This window comes from Gobius niger (genome assembly GCF_951799975.1).
Source record: "Gobius niger genome assembly, chromosome: 22".
NCBI classification, from domain to species: Eukaryota; Metazoa; Chordata; class Actinopteri; order Gobiiformes; family Gobiidae; genus Gobius; species Gobius niger.
In genome coordinates, this window is record NC_136873.1 from 5768431 (window position 1) to 5790815 (window position 22385).

The window sequence follows — 22385 nt, forward strand, 5'->3', positions numbered from 1 at the left end:
ATGAGAAATAAATTATTTATTTGAGACTTCCTTTATTTTTTTTCCAAAGAAATACACAGCCTTTTCAACAGGGAAAGCTGCAAGTGTGGTTTTCTGGCAGGAGACACCAGGGGGAGATGAAAGACCCCCCAATCATCCCATTAACACTTGTATTACCCCCAGAGGGACTACTATAATGTTTTATTATGGTAAACAAGTTACTAAGTTCTGCTTTAAGTTGCCTGTATTATGGAGGAACTGAAAATAAAACAAGATATATATATGTCATACTTATTTCTTCAGGGAATTCAGAAGAAAACACACTTTATCACACTGGGCTAGTTTGGGTTATGGGTTATTTTATAAGCTTCTAGTATGTTTATCTGTCTATTTATTTGTTTAGATTTGGGTATTGCCGAACTGGAGAAAATGCACTCGGTTTAGGTGGTGGTACTAAACTGACTGAACAATAGCGCCCTGTTGTGGTCGATGTTGGCTGAGCCTCTATTATTATTTTTTATTTGTATTTGTATTTTTATTTTTATTTTTATTTTTATTTTTATTTTATTTATTTATTTATTTATTTATTTATTTATTTATTTATTTATTTATTTATTTTTAAGTAGCCGTACATTTTTTTTGTCTTTTTTTTTTTTACTTTATTTTTTTTAATTGTTTCTAAATAACAAAAAACACACACACATACACAAATAACACTCAGCGGACTATATAAAACAAATTTAAAAAATGAAATAAATAAATAAAAGATAAACAACAACAAGCAGGAACTGAAATCGCGAATAAACAAACGCGGGCGCTGACGGAAAGGGCCGAGTCCCGCTCCCAGCGCCGACGGAAAAGGCCGAGCGCCGAACATCCGGCGGGCTGAACATAAACACAGCGATGGCGGAGGCAGCAGCAGCGTCCGCGGCTCCTGCTGTGGTGTCGGGCGGCTGGACCAAACACGTAACCTGCAGGTGAGACACGGCCCCGCGGCGGCCCCACGTCGAACACCGGGCCCGCGGCGAGGCGTCCGAGGCCAGACACCCGCGGGGGAGTGAGGGGAAAGCGGATGACAAGCGGCGTCTCTCGTCCGCTCAGCTGTTAGCGGCTAAAGGCTAGCTCCAGGCTAACACTGTTGTTGTTTCCACAGACGGCTATCAGCGCTCCAGACAGCGGGGCTTTAGGGCGACCACCTGCCCGCTCTGTCGGTCGTACTGCGCTGACATTTAGGCCGTTGTCCTCCTGGTTTAGACGTCCACATTTGTCATTCGTGTGGTTTTATAACGTTGACGTATAGGATCGTGGTGTCCTAACTTACTGGTTGAATGCCCATTTAACGATTGAAAATGAGATGTGTTCGCTTTTGGAGAAAACTGGGGGGGCTGAGTAACATATGCTTGATCAAACAGAGAAGTAGACACCCAAATGATTATTACTTAGGATTAAAAAAAAAAAAAATGAGTGACTCTGGGCGTTAAGGTAACACCCGCCTGAACCGAGAGCGTTTTCTCCAGTTCAGCTTTACCCAAATCCTGTAGGCCAGTGTAAACACCTCATATGAAAGCGACAAAAGTCATCTAAATGGATCTTTTTCCTCACGTCATCAAAATTTTTTTCGTCTTTTTTTGGGGGGTATTCTACTCATTTTGTAACTTTTTTGTCATTTTTTAAAATCATTTTTTTTGTAGAATTTGTGTCCTTTTTGTGTCATTTTTTGTGTCATTTTTTGTCCATTTTTTGTCTTATTTTTGTCTTTTTTTTGGTCAATTTTGTAGTAATTTTTTCGTCACTTTTTAGTCATTTTTTGGCCATTTTTGTGTCATTTTTTTGTCATTTTTTTGTCATTTTTTGTCCAATTTTTTGTCATTTTTTTCGTCACTTTTTTGTCATTTTTTGGCCATTTTGGTGTCATTTTTTGTCCATTTTTTGTCATTTTTTGTCATTTTTTCGTCATCTTTTGGCCATTTTTGTGTCATTTTTTTGTAAATTTTTGTCACTTTTTTGTCATTTTTTGTCATTTTTTGTCACTTTTTTGTCACATCTTCATCATTGTTTTCGTCTCAGTTCTGTTGCTATTTTCCCGCCTTTTTCCAGAAGCTTTTGGACTGGGGTAAAGCCAAACTGGAGAAAATGTGCTCGGTTCAGGTGGGAGTTAAGGGGTTATGACATCATTCCAAAAAAACAACAACAACATAATCCTGGTATTTCGATAAGGAGAAAAATTTAAGGAATTGTTCCGCAGAATAAGGTCCTTGAAACACAGACTTCATTACGGCTGCTCGATTATTGAAAAAATAATAATCACGATTATTTTTGTCATAATTGAAATCACGATTATTCAAATGATTATTTGTTGCCTTTAATGAAAAGTCTTTATTTTATTTATTAATAATAATAAAAACTGTTGTTAATTTGGGTCTGAAGTGCACAAGCTTAACCCCTTAACTCCCACCTGGACCGAGCACATTTTCTCCAGTTCGGCTTTACCCCCAGTCCAAAAGCTTCTGGGAAAAAGGTGAGAAAACAAAACTGAGACGAAAACAATGATGGAAATGTGACAAAAAAGTGAGAAAACATTGGCAAAAAAGTGACGAGAAATTGATGAAAAAATGACAAAAATGTGATAAAAATTTGACAAAGAAATTACTAAAATTCGATAAAAAATGGACAAAAAAATACAAACAGTGACAGAAAATGACAAAAATATGACAAAAAATATGATAAAAATCTGACGAAAATAATACGAAAAAATGACAAAAAATGTGATAAAAATTGGACGAAAAAAATACAAAAAAATTGACAAAAAATTGATAAAAGTTTGACGAAAAAATGACAAAAATGTAACAAAAAAATGACAAAAAATGGATAAAAAATTTACAAAAAAATACAAAAACTGACACAAAAAAAGTCAAATGTGACAAAAAAAAACACAAAAAAATCACAAAAAATGTGATAAAAAATTGACGAAAAAATTACAAAAAAAGTTACAAAAATGAGTTGAATACCCAACAAAAAAATGCTGTAAAAAAAATCTGATGACGTGCGGAAAAAGATCCTCTCGGTTCAGGCGGGAGTTAGGAGGTTAATATAGAAGGTGCAGTTACGCGTAAGACCTGAGGTGGCAGTAGTGAGTATAAAAATTTACAACTTGCATCTAGTCTCTTTTTAAAGTAATATAAAAAAAAAAGAAGAAAGAAAATAAAAAAGGAACGGTACCCAGCCCTACTGTTTCTAGCTCTGTTATAGAAATCTGTTCCATTGGCTGTCTATTCCTCTCATCATGGACATGTGACCGTTACATACACTGACTGATTTTTGATTTCTTGATTTTGTGTGTGTTGCAGGTACTTCATGCACGGCCTGTGTAAAGAGGGCGAGAACTGCCGGTACTCCCACGACCTGACGAGCAGCAAACCGGCCAACATGATCTGCAAGTTCTACCAGAAAGGCACCTGCGCCTACGGAGACCGCTGCAGGTGAGACGGTTAGCTTGCCGGCTAAGTCCAGGAAGGTTTTCAGGGTTCATTGGCCTGCTCAACGTACAGTATTTAGCATTTAGCCATCAAACGTTGCAAATTATGAACAATCCAGATGTTTTCAGCTGTGACAAAAAACTGACGAAAAAAGGACAAAAATGTGACAAAAATGAGTTGAATACCCAACCAAAAAATGATGGAAAAATAATCTGATGACGTGAGGAAAAAGAACCCCTTAACTCCCACCTGAACCGAGCACATTTTCTCCAGTTTGGCTTTGCCCCAGTCCAAAAGCTTCTGGAAAAAAGGTGAGAGAATAGCAACAAAACTGAGACGAAAACAATGATGGAAATGTGACAAAAAAGTGAGAAAACATTGACAAAAAGTGACGGAAAAGTGACAAAAAAGTTGCAAAAATGTCACAAGAAATTGACAAATAAATGACAAAAAAATGACAAAAATGTGACAAAAAAAGACTAACATGTGACAAATGACAAAAACTGGATAAAAAATGTGACCAAAAAATGTGACAAAAATTTGACTAAAAAAATTGACAAAAAATGACAAAAATGTGATAAAAAAAAATAACCAAAATGTGACAAAAAATTGACAAAAAAATGACAAACGTGACAAAAAATGACACAAATTTGACAAATAAATGACAAAAATGTGACAAAAAAAATACAAAAATGTGACAAAAAAATTGACAAAAAATGACAAAAATGTGATAAACGTGACAAAAAATGACAAATGTGACAAAAAATTACAAAAATGTGATAAAAAATGTGACAAAAAATCACAAAAATGTGACAAAAAATCACAAAAATGTGATAAAAATTTGACAAAAAATTACACAAATTTGACAAAAAATGACAAAAATTGGATCAAAAATAACCAAAATGTGACAAAAAATTGACCAAAAAAATGACAAAAACGTGACAAAAATTACACACATTTGACAAATAAATGACAAAAATGTGACCAAAAATAACCAAAATGTGACAAAAAATTGACAAAAAAATGACAAACGTGACAAAAAATGACAAAAATGTGACAAACGTGACAAAAAAATGACAAAAAATGTGACAAAAAATGACAAAAATGTGATAAACGTGACAAAAAATGACAAATGTGACTAAAAATGACAAAAATGTGATAAAAAATGTGACAAAAAATCACAAAAATGTGACAAAAAATCACAAAAATGTGACAAAAAATCACAAAAATGTGATAAAAATTTGACAAAAAATCACAAAAATGTGACAAAAATGAGTTGAACACCCAACAAAAAAAATGACGTCTGATGACGTCTGATCTGATGACGTGAGGAAAAAGATCCCCTCGGTTCAGAGGTTAACCAAAGTTCTACTTTACATAGAAAACGACATACCACACCAAACCTTACTGTCTTTTAATATAGCGCCTGGCTTCACTATTCTTGTGTATGGGGAACGCTCAATTCAAAGTCACCTGACCGAGAGTGACACTCGGCCTAAAACGAAAACACACAGGAACTTAAATGTCCATGAGTTCAGTTTTTTTGTCATGATTTTCCTAATTGACTTAAGCTTTAGCCTGATTTAGAGTAACACATGATTCCAACAAGCCATTAAATCTAAAAATCTTTGCAAAGAGTGGCATTGGTCAACACATTTGGGTCCCCAGAGACAATTGTCGGTAAAAATAGTTCATGTTTTTAACCGTGTTCTCAAACAGTTTTCGATATTTGTACGGTGACTCCTGACAACACTGCTCTAGTGTTTGTGCGTCTGTCGGAGAGCCGGGCCCTCGCTCAGCTGCTGTTTGTCAGTTTTGTTTCTCCGGAGAGTTTATTTTTGTCGCCGCGCTCCAGAGTCGCTTCAGTGACATCGGAGAAGTTTCACACGGAGCTGCTTGAGAAAGGCCTGCGAGTGTCTGAGTGTGATTAAACACACAGAGCAGCTCTCAACCCACACAATGTTGGATTATGGGTTTAAAAAGGCGGGGGACTATTAACTGTGACACATTTGTATATCGTATATAAAGTAAACTGTAAACCTGTATCTACAGCACCTACAGTAACTTTACCTCATTCGGGAACTCAAAGAAAATGCCACATTAGATTAGTTTGAAAGTGTCAGTTCAGCATCAATTCTTTTATAAGTCCATTTTTAACATATACTGTTGTCAACGTCAACAACCTTTGCAATAAAAGTGTGAAAACTGTGAAAGTGTGATTGATAAACACCAAGACCCCACAACAGTGTTTCCTTAACTTTGCGAAAGGAGTGAAACAGCGCCCCCAATTTGACGCTGGTGGTCAAAAAGTGTACTGCATCCATATTTACCATTGAGAATGAATGGAAGAGAGTTAATATTAACCACAGGCAGCGCAAAAGTAGGTCAAGTTTCAAGTTTAATGGTTTTGTATAGCCCAATATCACAACAGAAGTCGCCTCACAGGGCTGCACGAAACATTAAGGCAATAAAACAGAGCAATTAATATGACAATTAAAAGTTCAGGTTAATCCAGGCAAGTATAATGTCCAATAGGAGGAAAGGAAAAGCGGCGTGGGCGTCCCCTGTCCTTAGACTCTCCAGCACGGCAAGGAAAAACTCAAAAACCCGGCAGGAGAAAAGAGAAACCTTGGGGAGAACCACAGAAGGAGAGATCCACTCCCATGGTCGCTCTCTGGCGGGCCAACAGAGTTGTTTCGGGGGCCAAATTTGTCCCGCGGGCCCCACTTTGGTCACCCCTGCTCTATATCCTTTGCCCAGGGCTGGTTGTTGCAGAAAAGTCTAAAACTCTTCTTCAGGAGCATTATTGAAAAAATAATAATCACGATTATTTTTGTCATAATTGAAATCACGATTATTCAAACGATTATTTGTTGCCTTTAAAAAAAATCCATCAAAAAAGTGACAAAAAAACAGCAAAAAAGTGACAAAAATCCAGCAGAAAAAGACAAAAATCCATCAAAAAAGTGACAAAAAAACAGCAAAAAAGTGACAAAAATCCATCAAAAAAGTGACAAAAATCCATCAAAAAAGTGACAAAAATCCAGCAGAAAAAAGACAAAAATCCAGCAGAAAAAGACAAAAATCCATCAAAAAAAAAAAGACAAAAATCCATCAAAAAAGTGACAAAAATCCATCAAAATAATTATAAAAATCCAGCAAAAAATTTACAAAAATCCAGCAAAAAAATTACAAAAATCCAGCAAAAAAAGAGAAAGACAAAAATCCCAAAATTAAAAAGTAGGAAAAATAATTGAAAAAAAAAAAAAAAATTGAAAAAAAATAAATATTTTTTTTTACAAAAATAATATTATAATCGATTTTTTTGCGATTATGCTAATTTTGTAATCGTTTACTGTTGTAATCGAAATCGTCATCGAATTTCGATTAATTGAACAGCCCTAGGAGCAGATCTCACAGACTTGGCTCAAAGCAAACTCGTATTAATTCATGCCGTTCCCTTCGCATTTCACGGGCTAAACAAACCGCGCCGTGTGATGATGTCATCAGACCGCGCCGCTTGGTTTGCTTGGGCAGGTGCGAGGGCTGGCCAGCAGGGGACAGGTGAACCAGGTATGTCTCGAACAGAGGATTAGCCAAAGAAAATATTTTTGATTTTTTTCTATAATCGGGCAGCCCTAACATGAATGAACATTAAGCAGTTATTTCAAAACCAGCTGAGTTTATCTCCCCCTAATCCCAAGTTCCCACCCCTCAGACGTTAATGTTCTGGTCTTCTCCAGACTGCAGACTATTCAAGTTCGCTCAGATGCAGCTCTAATGTGGATTTATGGAGCTGCGGCGCGTCCCGGTGTGACCCTGGAGCCCTCGTGGGGGGGCTGTGGGGGTGTGGACATTCCTTCACGTGAGGGGCATCCATTACCATACGACCCCCTCAGCAGACAGACGAGCCTGAGGGAAGAGGAGGGGCTCGCCTTGGACTCGGGGTGTTCGTGATCGCTGTACGAGTAGAGAAAAGAAAGCGATTATTTTGTAATCGATTAATCTATCGACTATTTTTACGCTTAATCGATTAATCGCTTGGCTGTGAATGTAGGATTCTTTTTTATCACATTATAGCTTAAGCGGCGCTGTTTGAGGATGTGTTGATGGAGTAAACTAAAGGGAAATGTTTTTTGAAGGCTTTATTAATGAAATTTACAATGTACAAAACACTACAGACCCTAAATAGAAAATCAAAGTAGGTTTTCATCAAAAATACTACATTTTTTATGTCATTTTTGCCCCATTTTAGTCTATGTGAACCAGAAAACAATTAATCGATTAGTAAAATAGTTGTCAACTATTTCAATAATCGATTAGTCGTCGATTAATCGATTAGTCGTTTCAGCCCTACAGACTTTAACTATGCGCGTACAAGTACTTTGATGTAAGTACTTGCTGATGCTGAATACTGAATGCTGATACCGTGAATATACGATTTATAGACTGACTTTTTCACAGCAGATTGGTTAGTTATTGTTGATGTACACATTTACATTTCCTTTAGTAAAGTAGGCGACACTTTTAAGAGAAGTTATATCAGAATTGAACCGATGCCATTTTATTTTATTTTTTATTCAATATTTTTTTGTTTTTATTTTTTATAGATGGAACAGCTCATGTCCTTCATTCATTTATCTATTTTTATCTAACAATAATATTGAGATGTTAGTTATTACTGCAGCTAAATAGTCTCTGTTCGCCTTTACTTCAGCTCTGTGTGGATTTTCCCGTGTTCGTAGCAGCTTATCCAGTAGCTACAGCATTTTGATCATTTTGCCGCAGCTCATTTTTTCTTTTTAGTCGCTGGGTTAGTTTTTCAGATGAATAAGATATGAATTTTACACCCTGGGCATAAAACGGCGTAAGAATCGGCCAGAACTGTTACCTGCGAGTTAGCGGCTAGTTAGCATCATTAGCCTGTTTCTTGTAAACACTGCAGACGCTGCAGCACTAACAACATTTAGCTCTGGCTAAATCCAGCACAGACTCTGATTTAGGGAGTGTCGTCTGTCGTAAAGTCAGCTCTGTGTGGAATATTGGATTTCCACTAAAGAATCCTCCAGTTTGTTGCTATTTTCTCTCCTCAGTGGAGAGCTGTGTCCTGTAGGTGCGCTGGCCGCACGTCAAGTGGTATCAGTTTCTGGTATCGGGACCTCCTTGGATGAGTAAGAGTATGAGTACAAGCCTGTGGTATCGGCCCGATACCCGATACTGGTATCAGTATCGATGCATCTCTAGATGAGACATTCAAAAATGTACATATATTGGCAGTACGTATTTGAGGTTTGTGAAATCAAAATTCCATATACTTGTTAGCCATGAGGGGGCAGCACACCCACGGTTTTAGACAGTTTTAGACCATATAAGTGCAAAATATACTTGTTTACACTAGGGTTGTGCCGATGTACGATGTCATCGTCCATCGTGATGGATGAGTAACATCACGATGGAGAGCCACCATCGTGAGGCCACGCCCCCTCCTGTCAGAAACACGCACTGGTCTTCTGTAGGCCTTGTAAACCTACAAACTTTGCAGGGATTGCACTGTAAATGAAATCACGGATATAACTAATATGCGCCTAGTGTCAGTACCTGCCAGAAGACATGATGTGTTCGCCGTAATTATTAAAGTAAAGATGCAGCTGCTCTGTTTATGACGCGCAGAGCTCTCTCTCTTTCTCTGCAGCTCAGAGTTTACCAGCGCGTGGTTTTGCTTTGCTGCGTACGGAAACTTAAACCGTTTTAAAATGAGATGGCTCTCACATCGGAGCTAGATGAGAGCGCGGATTATTCTCATGAAGAACCGAGAGAGGAGAGAGAAAGAGGCGGTGCAGGAGGTACGAGGCTACAGCACACGGACCGGGCGGCGCGTGGAGCGGCTTCAAAAACGTAGCTACGACGCAAACTTGTAATATTGTCCCGTTCACCCACTGTTTCTTAAACATTACGTTAAAACTGAGCAAATGCAAATAATAAGCTCTGATTTACATTTGTATTAGTGTGATAAGAGCCTTGGAGTTCACGCTCTGAATAAGTCGTTCTCCTCTCAGACTTTACGCACGAGTTTTAACACATTTCTGTTGCAAAAGTCGTGTCCGTGACTGTGTTCAGATCATGTTTAGTTTAGATCCATTTATCCTGCAATCTCACATTTTCCTAGCATACATAGTAATATGCAGCATATATATAGGCTATGGAAATGTCTTTAAAAAAAATGCTTATAGTGAGAAATGGACGATATCATCGACCATCACGATGGTTCACTGTAAACATCGTCAACGACCAATTAAGGGGACATCGCCCAACCCTAGTTTACACTAAAATGACATATTTAAATGGGAACAGTAGATAATACTCTAAACTTTTCCTGCTGATGAATTGAATCTGTTTATTTAGTCTGGCCTTTAGTTTTTTTTTTAGTCTGCTCTTTAACTCGGATGTTGTTTGTTGCAGCAAAGAAACTGCATTTGTCGCTACTGCAGAGCGCAAACAAACAAACAAACAAACCTAACCAAGAGAAGTATGTAAGTAAGGGCTTTATGTGTCATTGTACAACTGCAGACAAATCCAAATAGTGTTCAGGTGTTAGTCCTGAGCCGGTGCGACTGAGCTGACCTGCATGTTTTTGGAGGTGGAGGAAACCGTAGCTCCTGGAGGAAACCTGTCCATTTAACAGCGTGGTGTCCTGCACTGGTCAGCTCCTCCTCCACCTCCTCCTCCTTAGCAACGAGCAACATGAATAAATAAAAGGATTGTTGTCGTTGTTCAGGGTTTGAATCTGTCTGGAAAAGTTAGTAAAAGTGAGTGAATTCCTGACATCGCCAACGTCCCACATGGCGCCAAAAATATCAGGACATTTTAGTCATAGTTGTACTGTCTCCTCAAATGTTGTGGACTAAAGTGCTGCCCCTCACCCTCCGTTCACACCCTCCTTCCCCCCTCGCAGACGGCGCGTGGAGGGGCTCATCCCCAGGGGGCGCTGTGCCATTGTTCAGTCCAGCCTTTTGTCTGCCGCGTCTCTCCCCAGACAGGGTTAGCGCTCTGACTCCCTTCCCCTCCTCAGTGATGTCGGCGAGCGGCGTTTAGCCCCCCCCCCCCCTCCTCGCGGCGCTGGGGTTTTCAGGTTCATATGAATACATTACGCCCCCTCCGCCCCCTCGCTCTCGCTGAGTCGCACCTCTGTGGGAAGAATCGCAGGCGAAGCGATGACGAAGAAGGAGCCGTTTTATGGGCCGCAGCTAATGACTCGCCGTAGTCGTCGACCAGTCAGACATTATTTCTTTTGTGCCTTTTGTGCTTTTATTCATGAAAAAAGGTCCAATTTAAATTTTTTATCTTTTACAAAGCAATTTCAACGCTGGTTCATCCATTGATTTGAAAGAAAGCTTTTCAAATGTGTCAAAACAAAACTCAATCATGACCAAAACAAGACTATTGCTGCGTCCGGTGTTAATGTTGACATATTTTAGTTTAGTTTGTCTTTTGACGACAATGTAATTCAATTTGAGTCACTTTTGCACCTGGACAAGAAGGCTCGTCTTACTTTAAGTTAGCCTCTTAACTCCCACCTGAACATGTTTTCTCCTATTCTCTAAGTTCGCCAAATGTAAAAGCTTCTTCAAAACAGCAGTAAAAAAGAAAAAAAGAAAGTGAGGATGTAAACACAACAAAAAAGCGCTAAAAAGTGACCAAAAAAAGCGAAAAAAAATGACAAAAACTCAACAAAAAGGTGACAAAAGAGCAACAAAAAATGACAAAAATCCAGCAATAAAAAGACAAAATAAAAACAGCAAAAAATGCCAAAAATCCAGCAAAAAAAGACAATAATCCAGAAGAAAAAAGACAAAAATCCAGCAAAAAAAAAGCAAAACAAAGGACAAAAATCCAGCAAAAAAGTGACAAAAATCCATCAAAAAAATGACAAAAATCCAGCAAAAAAGTGACAATAATCCAGAAAAAAGTGACAATAATCCAGCAAAAAAAAAGACAAAAGTCCAGCAAAAAAGTGACAATAATCCAGAAAAAAGTGACAAAAATGCAGAAAAAAAAAGACAATAATCCAGCAAAAAAGTGACAATAATCCAGCAAAAAAAAAGACAAAAGTCCAGCAAAAAAGTGACAATAATCCAGAAAAAAGTGACAAAAATGCAGAAAAAAAAAGACAAAAATCCAGAAAAAAATGACAAAAATCCAGAAAAAAATGACAAAAATCCAGCCAAAAAATGACAAAAATCCAGCAAAAAAATGACAATAATCCAGCAAAAAAAGACAAAAATCCAGCAAAAAAAATGACAAAAATCCAGCAAAAAAGACAAAAAAAAACAGCAAAAAAAATTCCAAAAATCAAGAAGAAAAAAGACAAAAATCCAGCAAAAAAGTGACAAAAACACATAAGGGGTCCAATTTAAATTTTGATCTTTTACAAAGCAATTTCAACACTGGTTCATCCATTGATTTGAAAGAAAGCTTTTAAAATGTGTCAAAACAAAACTCAATCGTGACCAAAACAAGACTATTGCCGCGGTCCAGTGTTAGTGTTGACATATTTTAGTTTAGTTTGTCTTTTGATGAAAATGTAATTTAACAGTTAACGTTATTGCACTATGTGATTATAGAAATGGATTCATGGAGGAAAAACTGTTAAACTCTTAACTCCCACCTGAACATGTTTTCTCCAAATTCTCCAAATCTCTAGCGATAAAAAAGAAAAAAAGAAAATGAGGATGTAAACGCAACAAAAAAAAGCGACAAAAATGACAAAAACTCAACAAAAAGGTGACAAAAGAGCAAAAATGACAAAAATCCAGCAAAAAAAGACAATAATCTAGAAGAAAAAAGACAATAATCCAGCAAAAAAGTGACAAAAATCCAGCAAAAAAGTGACAAAAATCCAGCAAAAAAGTGACAAAAATCCAGAAAAAAAGTGACCAAAAAAAAACAGCAAAAAATGACAAAAATCCAGCAAAAAGTGACAATAATCCAGAAAAAAAGTGACAAAAATCCAGCAAAAAAGTGACAAAAATCCAGAAAAAAGTGACCAAAAAAAAGCACAAAAATGACAAAAATCCAGCAAAAAAGTGACCAAAAAAACAGCAAAAAATGACAAAAATCCAGCAAAAAGTGACCAAAATCCAGCAAAAAAGTGACCAAAAAAATACAAAAATCCAGCAAAAAAGTGACAAAAATCTAGCAAAAAAGTGACAATAATCTAGCAAAAAAAAGACAATAATCCAGAAAAAAAAAGACAAAAAAGTCCAGCAAAAAAAAGACAAAGTCCAGAAAAAACATGAGAAAAAAGTCCAGCAAAAAAGACAAAAACGTCCAGCAAAAAAGTGACAAAAACACATAAGGGAAATAAAAAGTGACGACAATGGCAAAGAGGAGAGAATGCATTTGGTTTTGGCGGGTGGTAAGAGGTTACGGATGCATTAACACCTAGTACAGAAAGTCCCTGAAGTGCAGCGCTGATAATTGCTCTCTTTGTGCTTTTGTTTTTTTATCTTCTTTGATGGACTTTTCTGAGGCCAGCTTTTTCACCTTCATAATAACGCCTTTGCTCTTGTATTCCTGTGTGCAGGTTTGAGCACAGTAAACTCAAGGAGGAGCCGCCCGCTCAGACTCTGCCGCTGCCGTCTGCCCAACCGCCATCCGACCCACAGTCCAAACCGGAGTCCAAATCGGAGTCCAGGCCAGAATCCAGATCAGGCCCGGCTCCGGACTGGGTCAACGCCGCAGAGTTCGTCCCCGGTCAGCCCTACTGCGGGCGAGGTGGGTGTGAAAGGATATCGGATCATTGTAGATGGATCAATATCAAAAACAGGGAAAACAGTGATCAAGAAACGCGCTTCTCTGATTGGTCGATGAAACTCCACTTCCTTTTCCGTCACTTCTTCTACTTGTTTGTTTTGGTTGTAGAAGACGCACAATGCCTCGTAACGTTCACTTCCTGGTTTTGTTCTGCTCTCTGGCTCTGGTTGCATCGTCAGAGAGTCAGAGTTTATCTTATCCCAAGAGTTTTTACGTTTATATTTCTCTCAGGTCTTAAAAAACATAAAAGAATGAGGAAAATTTGAAACTTTGCCTGAGACGTGGCAACCCACCTAGTCAGATCTCGAGTCAGATATTGGCTGGATCAGCTTTTTGAGGATGAACCGCACTAGATCATTCTTTAATATCTATCATGCAAATAACGACGATGACATACGCTGTCCTAGTGGGGCATCAGGATTAGAGATGCACCAATCCAGCTTTTTTGCTACTGATACTGGGGTTTGAGTATCTGATATTTACCGATACCAAGAGGCTTTCTTAAAAGTGGCTTTCTCTGAGTGAAACATTTTATTTATCTCCTCCATTGTAAGGTCAATAAAGTCATATTTTATTGTCATGTTCCAGATCAATTATCAATTATAAATAATTGATAAACTCTTGGATTAACATTTAACAAGGATGACCTTTCTGCACTAAATATCTTTGGGTACATATTTTTATTGACCTTTATTTAACCAGGATCGTCCCACTGAAGGGAGTCTTGGTCCCAGTGGAACTTATTTAAGATACCTATGAAAACAAGTATTTGGGGTCTCTTTGTACACGCGTGACATGCGTGATGCAACGCGCAATGTTTAATAAAGATTAAATAAATAAAAGTGTCCCTCCGCTGCTGCAGATCCAAGATGAGCGGGTGGAAAAGAGAGGCAGCACCTCGCGTTGGACACCAATCGAATGCGCAAAGTTGCGAAATGTACAGGATTTATTTGATCAGAAACTGTCATATCGGCTTTGGAGGAGTTACAGAGTTATGCAGCAGTTGCAAGAAAACTATAGCGTATTGGAACATTTGCGCTGCAGCTGCAGGATTCTTGGAGCGGCTGAATTGGAAAAGAAAAAAAAGTTGCTCTGCGCCCTGTAAAATGCGCTTCTTTCTTTTGGAGCCCTGTAAAATGCGCTTCTTTCTTTTGGATCCCTGTAAAATGCGCTTTCTTTTGGATCCCTGTAAAATGCGCTTCTTTCTTTTGGCGCCCTGTGAAATGTGCTTCTTTCTTTTGGACTGAGCTGTGGCTACACAAGGAGCATCATCAGGAGGTAAACACTGACACACGATGGAAATGTCTCCTTAAAACTCAGATCAGACCTGGTGTTGTGGCACTTGAGGCGTGTGTGGTTTATTTATGGAAAACTGTTGTTGTTTTGGTGTTAGGGGTGTGCGTTGATCTACTGTATCAAAGTCAGCCCGTGCGTAACCAACACTTAAACAAACTTTTCAAGGCAATTTCGCTTTTGTTTTCAATTTGACGTCGATTCTAAGGAAGAAGACGAGGCAGTGGGATGTAAAGAGAACATAATGAAAACATAATGTGAAGGTTGCCATAGAAGAGTAGCGCGAGTGCTGCTTGTAATGAACCACGCCTCAGTCGGCCTCTTTTTCTCGACATGAACACAGAGTAGAGCGAGGACAGATGCTGGTAATGGTCAGATGAGGGGGAACATGCCCTAACCGCCCCGCCTGTGCCCCCGTGTCCCCCAGCCGAGCCGGTGAAGGCGGAGCCGAGCGCACCGCTGATCGAGGAGCTGGCCCCGGAGGACGGTAAGGCTCTGAGCAAACAGCTGTGTCCGTACGCCGCGGTGGGGGAGTGCCGCTACGGACTGAACTGCGCCTACCTCCACGGGGACGTCTGCGACATGTGCGGGCTGCAGGTGCTGCACCCCACGGACCACGCCCAGCGCTCCGAGCACACCAAGGTACTGCGCTTTTAGGGGAGGGTCGCACGGGGGTTTATGCTGTACCGGCGCACCAAACTGAGCTCTTTATTAATGAAAAAATAATAATGAATTTCAGTTGGCAAGTGGCTGAGCTTTGAACACAAAAAAAACAAGGCACATTTTTTCACTTGTGATTAGCTTATTAACCTCTTAACTCCCGCCTGAAACGAGAGGATCTTTTTCCTCACGTCAGATTTTTTTTCCATAATTTTTTTGTTGGGTATTCAACTTATTTTTGTCACATTTTTGTCATTTTTTCGTCTTTTTTTGTCACATTTTGGTCATTTTTTCGTCATTTTTTTTTCTTTTTCTTTGTCACATTTTTCGTCAATTTTTTTTTCTTTTTTTTGTCACATTTTCATAATTTTTTTTGTCATTTTTTGGTCACATTTTTGTCATTTTTTCGTCCATTTTTCATAAATTTTTCATCCATTTTTGTCATTTTTTCGACATTTTTTTTTCTTTTTTTGTCACATTTCCGTCAATTTTTTGTCATTTTTTTGTCACATTTTTGTCATTTTTTCGTCAATTTTTCATCAATTTTTTGTCATTTTTTGTCACATTTTTGTCATTTTTCGTCCATTTTTTGTCAATTTCTTGTGACACTTTTCCCATTATTTCATACATTTTTCGTCACTTTTTTGTCAATGTTTTCTCACTTTTTTGTCACATTTCCATCATTGTTTTCGTCTCAGTTTTGTTGCTATTTTCACACCTTTTTTCCAGAAGCTTTTGGACTGGGGTAAAGCCAAACTGGAGAAAATGTGCTCGGTTCAGGTGGGAGTTAAGGGGTTTAAAAACTAAACAAGATGCCCTTATTTTCCCCCAAAATTATTCCTCATTTTTCACACATTTCTTGACATTGGAGATGAACCCGACATTGTAAATTACAGATCATATTGTTCTTATGGTTCTAGATGACTGATACCTATACTAAATGTTTTAGCATAGGTATCGGGGAGGGGGAGAAAACAAACAGTGCTGGTATCGAAATAAATGTATCGATACCCAGCCCTATTCATGACTTAGTGCGCAAAGAGAAAAAGCATCTCTAAATGTGTCTCTCCAGGCGTGCATCGAGGCGCACGAGAAGGACATGGAGCTGTCGTTCGCGGTGCAGCGCAGCAAAGACATGATGTGCGGGGTGTGCATGGAGGTGGTGTTCGAGAAGGCCAACCCCAGCGAGCGGCGCTTCGGGATCCTCTCCAACTGCTGCCACTGCTACTGCCTCAAGTGCATCCGCAAGTGGAGGAGGGCCAAGCAGTTCGAGAGCAAGATCATCAAGTGAGTTGTGGGTTGGATGGCAAAATTACCAACACAATGAGACACGGCCGTGGGCAAAGTTGAGATTTTGAGCTAGGTTTCTCCCTGAACATCTTGGTTTTGATGCCAGAGTGTAAAAAGACCTAAACCTAGCTGTAATGTTGCTTATTTTATGCCAGGAGGTACCTAGTAACTACTACAGGGAAATACTCACATACAGTGCCTCTCGAAAGTACTAATACACTTGAACTTTTGCACATTTTGTCATGTTCACAACCATAAACATAAAGATTTTATTTTGATTTTTTTCAAAAACGGCAGTCGAACAGCAGTTTTCAGGTCTTTCCACAGATTTTCAATTGGATTTACAGTGCCTCTCGAAAGTATTCACACACCTTGAACTTTTGCACATTTTGTCATGTTTTTTTTTACTGAACGTTCACACACAAGTAACCGACAACTGTGAAGTGAAAGCAAAATGATACATGATTCTGTTATTTTTCAAAAAATAGAAAAGTGAAAAGTGGGGCTTGCAAAAGTATTCATACAGCATGAATGAATACTTTGTGGAACCCCCTTTTGCAGCAATAACAGCACAAGTCTTTTGGGGTTTGACTCTACAAGATTTTCACATGTAGAGACTGACATTTGAGCCCATTCATCTTTACAAAACAACTGAAGCTCTGTCACATTAGAAGGAGAGCGTTTGTGAACAGCAGTTTTCAGATTATTCCACAGATTTTCAATAGGATTTACGTCAGGACTTTGACTGGGCCATTCTAGCACATTAATATGTTTCTTTTTAAACCGTTCCATTGTAGATTTATCTTTGTGTTGAGGGCCATTGTCCTGCTGGAGGTGAATCTCCGCCCCAGCCTCAGTTCTCTTGTGACTCCAGCAGGTTTTCCTCCAAAATGTCCCTGTATTTGGCTCCATCCATGTTCCCAACTATTCTTACAGTCTTCCCAGTCCCCACTGAGGAAAAGCAGCCCCACAGCATGATGCTCCCCCCCCCGTATATTTGACACTGGGGATGGTGCACCCAGGACCATGAGCAGTGTTAGGTTTGCTCCATACATAACGTTTTGCATTTTTTTTGCCACATTTTTGTCATTTTTTTGTCATTTTTTGTCATTTCTTGTCACATTTTTATCCATTTTTTATCACATTTATGTCAAATTTTTGTCTTTTTTTTTTTCATTTTTTGTCACATTTTTGTCAAATTTTTATCCATTTTTTTGTCGTTTTTTCGTCATATTTTCGTCATTTCTTGTCAAATTTTTATCACATTTATGTCACATTTTTTGATTTTTTTTTGTCACATTTTATCAAATTTTTGTTATTTTTTGTGACATTTTTGCCACATTTTCATCAATTTTTCGACTCCAGCAGGTTTTCCTCCAAAATGTCCCTGTATTTGGCTCCATCCATCTTCCCAACTATTCTTACAGTCTTCCCAGTCCCCGCTGAGGAAAAGCAGCCCCACAGCATGATGCTTCCCCCCCGTATATTTGACACCGGGGGTGGTGCACTCAGGACCATGAGCAGTGTTAGCATCTGCAGTCACTTGGAATGTTATAAAGGCAATTTAATGCTCTTTTGTGCGGTGCATTAATGTGATTCTTCTGTTTAGGTCGTGTCCCGAGTGTCGAATCACGTCAAACTTCGTGATCCCGAGCGAGTACTGGGTCGAAGACAAAGACGACAAACAGAAGCTTATTCAGAAGTACAAGGACGGAATGGGGTAGGTCTGATCAACACGGGGACGAAATTGAAAGGAATATATTTGGAGACGTTTAATCATTTAATGTTTCAAGTCATAGACAACCCGCTAATGAAAAGGGAATTGTTTCTAACTGCTTGAACAGAACAGGTTTATATTAACGTGAGAGAGGACATATTGAACAAATCAAGTCAGAAGTGGGATTAAATCTGGCTCATTGCTGCCACCTTCTGGTAATAGGGTTTCAGGCATTGTTAACCTCTTACTTCCCGCCTGAACCGAGAGCATTTTCTTCAGTTCAGCTTTACCTAAATCCTGTAGGCCAGTGTAACACCTCAAGCTAAGATCTACAAAACTCATCTAAATGGATCTTTTTCCTCACGTCATCAGATTTTTTTCCATCTTTTTTGGGGGGGTATTCAACTCATTTAGTTTTTTGTCTTTTTTTTGGGGGGGGGGGTCATTTTTTTGTCAAATTTTGTCTTTTTTTGTCAACTTTTTTTGTCATTCTTTTGTAATTTTTCTTTCATTTTTTTGTCTTTTGTCTTTTTTTTTTCTTTTTTTCAAATTTTGTCTTTTTTTGTGTCATTTTTGGGGCATTTTTTGTCATATTTTTTGTCATTTTTTGTCAATTTTTGTAATTTTTTTGTCAATTTTCTTGTCATTTTTTTGTCAATTTTTTGTCCATTTTTTGTCATATTTTTTGTCATTTTTTGTCCATTTTTGTCATTTTTTTTGTCATTTTTGGTAATTTTTTTGTCATTTTTATCATTTTTTGGGGCATTTTTTGTCATTTTTCTTTCATTTTTTTGTTGAATTTTGTCGAATTTTGTCTTTTTTTGTGTCTTTTTTTGGTGTAATTTTTTGTAATTTTTATCATTTTTTGTAATTTTTTGTAATTTTTTGTCCATTTTTTTTCATTTTTTGTCATTTTTTTTTATTTTTTTGTCCATTTTTTTGTCCATTTTTTGTCATATTTTTGTCACATCTTCATTGTTTTCATCTCAGTTCTGTCGCCATTTTCCCACCTTTTTCCCAGAAGCTTTTGGACTGGGGTAATGCCAAACCGGAGAAAATGTGCTCGGTTCAGGTGGGAGTTAAGGGGTTAAAAAGACAAATTCAATGAAAAGTTAGATATTTGATTCCACAGTTATTGTCCAAAGTGCATTCATTTATATATTTTGCTGACATCTTTTGTAATTAACCAACCCTAACCCCCCCCCCCCTAAAAAAAAAAACCTGGTCTGTGTTTTCAGGAGCAAAGCTTGTCGATACTTTGACGAAGGCCGCGGCACGTGTCCCTTCGGATCGAACTGTTTTTACAAACACGCTTTCCCTGACGGCCGCCTGGAGGAGGCCCAGCCGCAGAGACCCAGGCCCGGAGGGGGGCACCGCAGCAGGGTGAGGCAATGGTTTGTCAGAATCGTGTAGTGTGTTCGCTCTTACGATTCTCAGTCGTTAAGTGTGAACCCCCAGACGTTCGAAAATCGCACTGAATCCAGTCGTGAAGTGTGGACCCCCCATTCTATATAAAATCGTTGAAGACTAGAAAAATCGTGTAGCGTGTGCTGACCTTAAATGTGGTCATCTAGCTTTTAGCCCGTGATTAGCTTCTTTTTTTTTTTTCTTCATCGCGGTAACCTCTGCTTTCTCGCTCACTCCAAACCTTCTTTCTGCTGCTCGATTAGCCTGCAGTGCCCTCTAGCGGCATGTGGTATTATAAGGTGGCTTCATATATGAAAAAAAAAAACATCTAACCCCCAAAAAATTGCTACAAAAGGTTTTTCAATGGTTTTCTGTAGTATCAGGTGTGCTTATTAACATACTAAAAGTCTACCAAAATCTGACCACTGGAAAGGTCTAATTTTCAAGATGGCGTCCAAGAGGGTGGCGAGATCCTTAAAATGCCCATTACTCCTTTATTATTCATCCTAGACAAGTCATTTTGGTGTCTAACCCCATGTTTTGGGTGTCTAGGAATCCAATACGAGCGATCGCTGTTATTGTTTACTTCCGCAATTTTCGCCGGATGTTTGGTAGGCAGCTGATGCAGACAGGCCTCTAACTCGGTTTTATAAAATGATAGATCTGTTACAGCACAAGAGAAGCAATGCCCTGTTTATGGACATTGTTTTTGCTGATTATGTAAGGGATAATGTATAGAACGCTGGTCATTATCGGTAAAATAAGCACCGACAGGGCGAACCGGACTTGTTTCGCCCTATACGCCCTGTACATTATCCCGCTTATTATTCGGCCATTTGCCAACTGAACACACACAACATAAACTTCGTACACTTTTATGAAGGTCGAAAGGTTTATTTAATGACTTCCGCGACAAATAGTTCCCAAAGGTTTGCGCGTTGCTTGGCAACGTTTGGCTAGGCTAGAAGCAGCAAGGCTAGTAGTTAGCCTAGCTACTTAGTTGAAGGCAGTTGGAGGAATGGTGGTGAATCTCTGGGTAAGTTGAAAGTCAGACTCACGCTAACTTCACGAGCGATTCCCCGACTTCTCTCTCGGTGACGGGGACAGAGATAGTGTCGCTATTACGTACGTGCGGAGTGATATGAAAGCACTAACTCCGTTGCCATTGGCAGCGTCATTATTTTTCTCAGAGGTCCTTTATCAGAAAATAATGACCGGTAGAACGTTGGGAAATCCCATTCAAATCAACGGAGCTTCTACTTACGTTGTGAAGAGCCGTATAATAAAGGAATTTAATAAAATGTTTATCAAATATGAACATGTAAAATGCCTACCACGGCCAACGGATGTGACGACATCACGATCGCTCGTATGGGCTTGTTCAAATTGTAGTGACACGATCACATAATTATGATATAGAAATCGTGGACAAAGACTCTATATATTAACATATACTATATATATTTGAATTCATATTGGTCACTCCGGAGGATAAGACGCACCCCTGCCAAACTATGAAAGAAAGTGCGATTTATAGTCTGGAAAATACGGTAGTCAGTAACTTCTGTCCCCCTGCCGTTCCCCTCCAGGCCTCTCGGCGCACCCCGCTCTGGGACTTCCTGGACGAGCGCGACAGCACGGACTCGCTGGAGGAAGAGGAGGAGCTGGTGACGTTCGAACTCAGCGAAATGCTCCTGATGCTGCTCGCGGCGGGGACGGACGACGACGCCACCGACTCGGAGGACGAGTGGGACCTTTTCCACGAAGAAGAGCTCGACGACTTCTACGAGATTTACCTATAGCGCCCCCCGCTGGCTCCCCCCCTGCAGCGGGGCAGGGCTCGTGCAAGAGACTAGGGCTGCATCTCCATTCGCAAAAACAAACTGGGTTTTTTTGGGGGGGATAGGGACGCGGCTGATGGCGGGGTTTAACAGGTCACTAAGGTCTTCCACAGCAAAAAAAAGTCTACATGAGCTAAAACCACAGGAAACTTTTTGGAGTTCTTTTAGATTTTTAGGCCTAGATTTTCTCATTTGGCTAAAAATCCAAAACAATGGCAACTGAAAATGCACTTGATCTAATATCTCTCTGATTCCTGGCCCGATCCACAAGCAACTAAAACTGTTCGAAAGTTCAACACCTTCTTATAAACTAAGCTTGAATGATCGTTGACAAAAAGAGAGGATTTAGGGCACCAAAAGTGGCGAATATGACAGTTTTTGAAAGAAATCTCCAAAATGTTGCTCGTCATTTTGTGAGGGATTAGGTCCGATTCTGCCACATTCAAATTCATGGAAATGTATCTTTGTTTTGAGCGGTTTTCACTCATTTAGACACTTTTCCCGATCGGACCGAGTTTACTTTACTTGTTTGAGGATATTTCAGACCAGTTTTTGGGTAAATCTCGCTTTGAAATAAGAAAGTAAAATCGCCAATGAGATAAGACCAACTTTCTTACCCCACAGTTTCAAGATAAATAAAAGCGGAGACCGGACACACCCTTGTGGTGAGCCCAGTGGACTTGCACCAGATAAATGGGGGATTTCCAGAAGAAAATGACCTGAAATAAGGACGAAACGTATCGAAACGAGTCAGAAACATCTCAGAACAAGTGAAATAATCCAGGACAAACGCCCGAGAACTTCTTAACTAGGCAAAACGACTAAAATTTGGATTATTATGCTCAGATTGAGATGTTTTGGCCCAGCAAACTGGCACTAGAGAGGGTGTAAAATGGGCTCATATCAGAC

The 22385-nt window shown here is 39.1% G+C and overlaps 1 protein-coding gene and 1 long non-coding RNA gene across 2 annotated transcripts in view; both read left to right on the forward strand.

Moving 5' to 3' along the window:
- The window catches only part of LOC306981680, a 66708-nt gene that overhangs the window by 23678 nt on the left and 20645 nt on the right, over nucleotides 1–22385 (forward strand). The gene's annotated exons all lie outside the window — the stretch shown is intronic.
- On the forward strand, nucleotides 818–21624 carry mkrn1 (makorin, ring finger protein, 1). Its single transcript, XM_079581279.1, has 8 exons — nucleotides 818–956; nucleotides 3327–3458; nucleotides 13039–13229; nucleotides 14989–15203; nucleotides 16294–16508; nucleotides 18121–18231; nucleotides 19467–19611; nucleotides 21225–21624. The coding sequence occupies exons 1-8, from the start codon at nucleotides 883–885 to the stop codon at nucleotides 21435–21437; spliced, it is 1296 nt and encodes a 431-aa protein (XP_079437405.1). The 5' UTR covers nucleotides 818–882; the 3' UTR covers nucleotides 21438–21624.

Excerpts from the sequence above, each read along its gene's own strand:
- mkrn1 (XM_079581279.1), top strand. The coding sequence starts at position 883 with ATGGCGGAGGCAGCAGCAGCGTCCGCGGCTCCTGCTGTGGTGTCGGGC. Across the intron at positions 957-3,326 it reads ACCAAACACGTAACCTGCAG|GTACTTCATGCACGGCCTGT; the intron begins GTGAGACACGGC and ends TGTGTGTTGCAG. Across the intron at positions 13,230-14,988 it reads TCAGCCCTACTGCGGGCGAG|CCGAGCCGGTGAAGGCGGAG; the intron begins GTGGGTGTGAAA and ends CGTGTCCCCCAG.